General features: G+C 41.4%; 1 protein-coding gene across 1 annotated transcript in view; it reads left to right on the forward strand.

Moving 5' to 3' along the window:
- The window catches only part of GPI (glucose-6-phosphate isomerase), a 28,816-nt gene extending 21,293 nt beyond the window's left edge, over positions 1-7,523 (forward strand). Inside the window, exons 11-18 of the mRNA XM_075009161.1 lie at positions 864-907; positions 1,215-1,367; positions 2,009-2,138; positions 2,542-2,618; positions 4,943-5,071; positions 6,032-6,107; positions 6,201-6,267; positions 7,086-7,523. Of these exons, the coding sequence (XP_074865262.1) occupies positions 864-907; positions 1,215-1,367; positions 2,009-2,138; positions 2,542-2,618; positions 4,943-5,071; positions 6,032-6,107; positions 6,201-6,267; positions 7,086-7,209 (800 nt within the window). The 3' untranslated portion in view covers positions 7,210-7,523. The remainder of the gene's footprint in view (positions 1-863; positions 908-1,214; positions 1,368-2,008; positions 2,139-2,541; positions 2,619-4,942; positions 5,072-6,031; positions 6,108-6,200; positions 6,268-7,085) is intronic.
- The last annotated feature ends 287 nt before the right edge of the window (positions 7,524-7,810 follow it).

Here is a 7,810-nt window from a genome sequence, read left to right on the forward strand (position 1 = left end):
TAGCAATGGCAAAATTGAACTCTTTGGGCTCAGCCGTTGACTTTGATACTCTAGTCTGACACACAGAGTAAGGGACATTGGCATAAGCCTGAAGATCCTTGGTCTACACCAGGGAAGAAAGTCAATCCTGATATGTAGATTCTAGTTATGCACATGGCATGGCTAGAATTGTGTATCTGGGATCAACTGCAATCCCTTAGTGTAAACCAGGCCTTAGTCACTCAGGATATGTCTACAGAGCAAAGTTATTTCTAAATAACTTTGCTAGCATCCACACAATGCAACCACTATTTCAAAATAGCAGTTGGCTTAATTGGAAATAAGTAAACCTCATTGCACAAGGAATAGTGCCTATTAAGACAGGGACTAGAGCCTGTTTTGAAATAAGCCATAAAGTGTTCAATGGCTCTGTTTCGATATAGGCTCTATTGTGGGTAGATGCTGTATTTTGAAATGAAATGCATTGTGTGTAGCAGCATTATTTCAAAATAAGCTATTCTGGAATCTGTCTTTTTGGAATAACGTTGCTGTATAGACCTATCCTCCATGATGAAAGATGCCCGTTTTCAAGACAAAGTAACAATTGGCTTTCAGTCTTAATTTAATCTCAGTAAGTTTAATACTTTGAGCCCTGAAATTTTAAAGCCCAGATATATTCAAAATTAGGCACATCCCAACCTAGGGGGCACATATATAGAAGTCCATACGATATAACAGAAATGCACCTTTCCAACTCAACTTCACTAACAGGAAATCTTGGTGTACAAGAATGTATGTAGAGTTGGGACATCTTTCTTCCAAGGAAACCATGTGTAAGCTGTGAGAAATAAAACACACTTCACGTGGTTTTTTTGTTTTGTTAGGTTTTGACAACTTTGAGAAACTGCTTGAAGGAGCCCACTGGATGGTGAGTGCAAATGCTTGTTAAATATTGCGCTCCCATCAACTTGGTACAGTGCTACTAGTAAGTCTGCTGGTGGTGACAGACTGAGGCTAAACTGTGGAAAATGTACCTGTCTTCCTCAAGCCTTTTACTGTTTCCACTGCTTTGAAAACACTTTGTCATCCATATTTCCCACTCTTTCATTGGCTTTTTATTGCCACTCTTTAGTTTGGACAACAATTGGACCAAACTCAAAATGTGATTCTCTTATTCAGGGGAGTAAATTACTTTGGTCGCTATAGTTTTTTCTCTCCTCTTTGCTTCATAAAAGGACAACCACTTCCGCACTGCTCCACTGGAAAAGAATGCACCAGTTCTACTGGCCATGCTGGGTATCTGGTATATAAACTTTTATGGCTGTGAAACTCATGCACTCCTGCCGTATGACCAATACATGCACCGTTTTGCTGCTTACTTCCAGCAGGTAAGGCTCACCTTGAACAAAAGATCCTGTGTATAGGTAGTTCACTCTTAGTTTTAAGATCAGGGTCCACTTTGTTTTGTTGGAGTAAAGAATCTCTTTTGATTATGATCACTGGAGTGTAATGTAATGGGCCATTTCTAAGAAAACATGCTAGGTGAATATGGGCTTTCTGTTAAATGTAGTTATTTAGCTGTGTTAGAGCACCTTTCTCAGACCTGAAGAAATGCTCTATGTAGCTTGAAGGCTTATCTGTCAGCATTAGAAGTTGGTTCAATAAAAGACTGCCTCAGTCATGTCTTTAATATCCTGGGATTGACATTGCTAAGACAACAAGGCATGCATAGTATGATGGCATTTTGGAAGGTTCTTGGGAAGAGTACTATATTGGTAAAAGACATCAATAAAATTGTTAGCAAGCAGGATCTACAGCAATCAGAGGCTCATGAAGTCATCTCAGCACAGACTTTGCTGGCATCCCTCCTTTCCTGATGATGACAAAGCAAACCACTAACTTGAACACTTAAAACTGATAAACAGAGTTAAAGTAAATGAAGAAAGTTGTTGCAGGACTGATGTCTGACTCTGCAAGAACAAAAATACTGCACAGAGTAATTATAACTTCTAATCTCCATTGCTTGTAGGGAGATATGGAATCTAATGGGAAATACATCACCAAGAAAGGCACCCGCGTGGACTACAATACTGGCCCTATTGTGTGGGGTGAACCTGGAACTAATGGGCAGCATGCCTTTTATCAGCTCATTCATCAAGGTACAACTCTAAAATTGGTGACCACTATTCAGAACACTTGAGTTTGGAAGGAAATTCTGAGTACTAGATGCTTGGAGATTACAGAATTGATAACTGTCTTGGAGGCTGGGCATTGGCTAAATTGGCATTAGAGATCTTCCCTTCCATCAACGTATGCCATTGTTAGTGGCCTTTGGAAGACAAACATGCTGTGAGGTTGCAGTAAAAGAATTTAGATTTTAAAAATAATGCCCTGAAGGAGAGCTGGTTGAGACACCATGACATTTATGAAAAGCTTTTTGCTGCTCTTAGGCTGGCTTAGAGTGGTTGAAACTCCATCAAAACTTTGGGTTTTAAAAAAAATAATTTCCTGCTTGATTATAATGCTAAGTATTCATGGTTTCTAACACTGTCTTCCTGATAGGAACTCGTATCATCCCCTGTGACTTTCTAATCCCAGTCCAGACCCAACATCCAATCAGAAATGGTTTGCATCATAAGGTAAAACTACTTGTGCTTATAATAGCTGGCAACCATATTTCCTTTTGTTACTGGTGAAGAGACTAGAATTCATTCAACACAACAGTATGTCAAGCCATCTGTTTTGAGACACTGGACTACATTTTTAGGGTGTGTGAGGCTGTCTCCCTGTATAGTGCGTGGCAGAACAATCTTTGGCTTAAGTACACAGGTTTTCCTCCTCCAGAACTTTGCAGCCCTTGGGTCTACAGGCAGGTAAAATGTGGCCTGTTGGTGCTTAGAGGTTCAAGGGAAGAGAAAGATGGGTGTGTGGCTGTTCGAGACACTTAAAGGTAAAGCCTGTGTATTGTGAGGGGCCAGATTATCAAAGGAGATGAAACTTTTTTTCTTCTCTGAAGAGATTATCCAGACCTCCAAGGTTTGCAAGTCCTTGGAGCAGTGGTGGGCAACCTGCAGCCCATCAGTGTTCTACGTGTTACCCGCAAGACACTTTACTGTTGCCCATGTCCAGGGTTGTCAGATTCTGCTTTGTTTCCATTGGTGTAGGTTTTTTCCCTACTGGTTCTGTTAAAGTGTCATGCATATAAAGCAAAGGCATGTGAAGTGAGGTGCATGCACATTGCACACAACATTAACTAATTGTGAGTCGTGTTCCCTCTGTATTAATTCAAAGCACTGCTGCAGTTCAGTTGGTGCACCCTGCAAATTCTAGGTACACAAGTGCAGTTAGCAAGACTACCTTATCCATGGAAGACCACCCATGCAGTCCAGTCCACTCACTGGGCTGGGTAGCTCTTTGTTGTCTTGGAGAATAATTCATAAAAATAACAAAAACCTATTTATCTTGAGTACTATCTCCTATAAACCTGGACTGACCTTTAATAATAAAAGTTAAGCTATTTATGTAGGTCCAATTTTTTAACATAACTACAAAGTGATTTTTTTTCCACCATAGCACCCTAAAATTAAAATTGAAACCCACCTACAGTTTATAACTCCTCTAAATGCTATTTTATTTCATGCTTGGAGGGGTGTATGTCTTCAGGTTGAATTTCTTCAGTGCCTATTTCAAATACAGGTTGCCAGAACATGTCAAAAGAATCTAGAATGCAATTTAACATAAGATATTAACACTGATTTCAGACAACTATGTATACTGTTGGTTTTTTTTAAAGGCGGGGGGGGGAGCAGTTTCACTCAACTGTTCCTAGGCACTTTAGAAATGACACATTACTATGTCCAAACAGTGCTTCCCAAAACAGGATATGATCTCAGCACTGCAGAGCTTTCAAGCTAATCCATGTGATGCAAAGAGGAGGTAGCATGACCATAAAGAGGAGGAATGAGGGGTAACTGCAATAAGAATTCTTGCTTATACAGATCGGGCTTGTGTGACATTAAGGCTATGTCTAGATTACAGCAATTTGTCAGCAGAAGTTTTTGCTGAAAGATATCTTCCAATAAAACTTCTGTTGACAGATCATGGCCAAACTGCCAAGCAGATTGCCAGAGCGATCCACTCTGTCAGCAGGGAGCAGCCAGACTGCTCGGGTGCTCTATCGGCAAAATGGCCAACCGGAAGCACAGCAGACAGGGCTGTGCAGTGTCCCAGAAGCCGTGTCTGTCAAGAGTCGTCCCTCCTCTTCCTCCCCCACCCGCCACACCTCTGAACTTCCAGACAGACTTTCTGTCGACAGATCTATGTCAACAGACATATGCCTCATGGGAAGCAGGATAAGACTGTCAGCAGAAATGTTGCATTCTGTCGATTCACTGTCAACTGAGCACCTTAGGAATCGGGACTCTCCCTGGGTTTTGTTGACAATCCTTCTAGTATAGATGTAACCTAAGGTTTGTCTCAGAGTTAATAGCTATCTTAGCTGGCTGTCTTCGTGTAGCTCTTCAGAAGAGGCTGAGGACTAAGTGGGTCATCAGTTAAGAATGTGCTGTGGATTGGGGGGGGGCCATGGAAAAGTACCAACTCCTGTGAAAGAAGTGGGCAAAATTTAGTAAAATACAAGCAGCACTACAGAGGTAGGATCCAGGGCAGGGCTGTGGTTTCTGAGGGTGAAATTCAGCCCCTACTGGAGCTGGGTTTTTACCCCAAAATCTTTAAATGCCCCTTTGCATGTCTTTATGACACTTGGAGGAAGAAAAAATTTTCTTACTGTATCTGGGACCTCATTTTTAGCTCTCGATGACTATCTGAGATTGTGCATCCTGGAATAGAATCCAGGAATCCTGATGCAGTCCTGGGCTCCATGCACTAAGCAGTGCTTCCACTCCATTGAATAGAAATGCAGTAGTTTGCTTGGCTTGTTAATATTTGATTGTTTTCCCACTAGATTCTTCTGGCCAACTTTCTTGCTCAGACTGAGGCCTTGATGAAAGGAAAGACTGCTGATGAGGCTCGAAAAGAATTGCAGGCTGCTGGGCTGAGTGGAGAGCCTCTGGAGAAACTTCTTCCACATAAGGTATCTGTATAGTCACAACTGCCATTCAAGTTGCTCTGCTGTGTTAATGTCAGAAGCTTCTGTGTGTTGTGTTGCAGACAATACTGTGCGTTGCTTAATACTGTTTAAGTGGAGTAGATTAGGAGAAATGGGCTGCCCTCTAGTGGCAGGTGGCTCAATATGAACAGCTGTGAGTGGCAAATGTTGAATCTTTAGAGATTCAGTGACTCACTTGAGTGGTCTCTGTATGTGGCAGATTCTTCTTTGTTGTGACTTTTTTTTTTGTTTAAACAAACTGTCATTATTGTGCTAGCAGAACACTGCAACCTTGCAGCATTTTCCCAAAGGGCCGGGCTTTTCCATGTCAAGCTCTGGAAACCTACACTTGGAGTCATCCCTATAACGCTGACAACGTGTGTTTAAAAGTCATCTTTGGCCTAGATTTTTAGGCCCAAAAGACCAAAGTCTAAGAGGACAGAGTTTGTTTTCAAGCTGACCTTTCTCTAACACCCTGGCCCCATGTAGTCTGCACCATTAGCCTTCTGGGGTCAGTGCAGCAACAGCTGTGTATGCCAGCATGCCCTGTTCCCCACAGCCCTCTGCTCTGTGAGAGGTGCTGCAACTTCTTGGCACACTTGCTCAGCAGTACACAGAGCAGCTGGGCAGCAACTGCCTCATTTGACTAGAGCCCAACCCATTTGAGTTGGGTATCGGGGCAATACTGTGCATGTCTCGACATTGGGGATGGCATTTTACTACCATTTCTGCTGAGAAGCTTATTACAGTGTGGTCTATAAAAATGACCAACAGACTAAAATTACTATTATCTCCTAAAGCCCTTGGTGTTGCTCTCTGTACAACCTTTTTAATTAAAATGAAACATAATTTTGTGCATGATGCATTGGGACTAGGGAGAAATAGATGCATGTGATTCTGATGTGAGAGACTTTGGGATATAATGCTATTTTTCTGTTTTAAAAGGTCTTTGAAGGAAATCGCCCAACAAATTCCATTGTGTTCACAAAACTCACCCCATTCATTCTGGGAGCCTTAATTGGTAAATATGTCTCATTACTAGTACAGTTCAGTGATGTTTTCTGATGAGGCTTAGTTATTTCTGATTTTTTTCTTTTTTGTTTTGTTTTTATAGCTATGTACGAACACAAGATCTTTGTTCAAGGCGTTGTGTGGGATATTAATAGCTATGATCAGTGGGGGTAAGTCTTACTCACTCACCTGTATTTCCAAGCCTCATGAATTACAGCACTCAACTTCTCATACACAGGTTGCATCTCTCTAATCCAGCAACAAGTCATTTATGGGATAAAACCTCTTATCCCCTGTTAAAACTGTTCATGGCATACCTACAAGGATTAATATTTCCTCACTTATAAGCAATCTACTTTCATTAGCTTTAAGAAACTACATCTGGGAGGGAGAGGAACAGGTGTTCTCAGCAATATTTAGGGAAATATTTGAATTGGAGAAAGACACTGGGTCAAAATTGACCAAGTGTTGCAAAAAGCAGTTCCCTTTGAGTGAAGGGCAAATGTGGATTACAATCCCTGTATGGAAACTTACTGTCCTGTTTAAAAACTCTGAGGAGGAAGCAGAGGAGCTGGGATATGCAGAAGAGTCAGATGAAACTTATACCTTCTTTCTGAGAGGGTGGTAGAAGAGGATGATGCCCTGTAAAGTTCAGAGCTCCACAAACAACTCGGTTCTGGAGATAAAAGTGGACCTGTGCGCTGCTTGAGAGAGTGATTTCTCCATTTCTCTTATGGAGCTGGGCAACCATTAATTACTCCAAAACTTGAAGTAGAAGCTGACCAGGACCCTCTGCGTGGTGTAATGCTATTTAGTCAAAACTTAGGCAACTAAGGCACTTTTATCTTAAATTTTGGGTGCTGAGTGAGGTTTTCATGGATTACAGTAGTGTCTCTAATGTGGGGTTTGTGCCTAAATCTCTTTGTGGTTTGAGCCTAAATGAGCTTGTGCTAAACTATTTTTCTTCTTCCGCTGCCATAAAATGCAGAGTTGAGCTTGGAAAGCAACTGGCTAAGAAAATTGAACCAGAGCTGGATTCTGATGCTCCAGTCACATCCCATGATGGCTCAACAAATGGGCTCATAGACTTCATCAAGAAGCATAAAGCTTGACCTGAAAGATTCAGCAGACACCACCAGTCTAACTGCCGAACACCCAGATCAATGTTGTAGTAATTGCTTTTTAGCTATGTTTAACCAAAATAGCACTTTACACTTGGAGCCCCTTAATGTGTTGCAGCTAATCCTATTCTGTCAAGTGTTCCAAATGAGAGCTAGTTTTGTGAGACCAGACATACTGTATAGTTGCTTTCTATTTTTGTGGTTGTCAAACTGTAAAGTGCAGTTGATGTCTCTCACGGTTCCTTCCTCAGAGTTGATCACGTGTACTAAAGTTGGAAAATAAAAGACAGTGGACAGTAAAAATCTCTTCACTCTGTTTGTCAAATGCAAGCCTTAAAAGTTAGATATTCTGAAATTGAGTGAGCTAGCTTCAATTTTTCCTCTTTTGAAACTGGTGGTTACTGTAAGCTCAGGGGTTTAGTGTTAGCCGTGGGGGACTCTTTGCAGAAATCAAACAACCCAGTCTTGTAATCTTGCTTTCATTGTGTAGTATGAGACAATCTGGAAATAAGACCTGGTCATAATGGCAGTTGTAACCCACAGGGACTTACTGTTACTGCTATCATGTGCAAGAGGGAAGGTTGATTGTTAC

Source organism: Carettochelys insculpta, chromosome 14 (genome assembly GCF_033958435.1).
Source record: "Carettochelys insculpta isolate YL-2023 chromosome 14, ASM3395843v1, whole genome shotgun sequence".
In the NCBI taxonomy this organism is placed as follows: Eukaryota; Metazoa; Chordata; order Testudines; family Carettochelyidae; genus Carettochelys; species Carettochelys insculpta.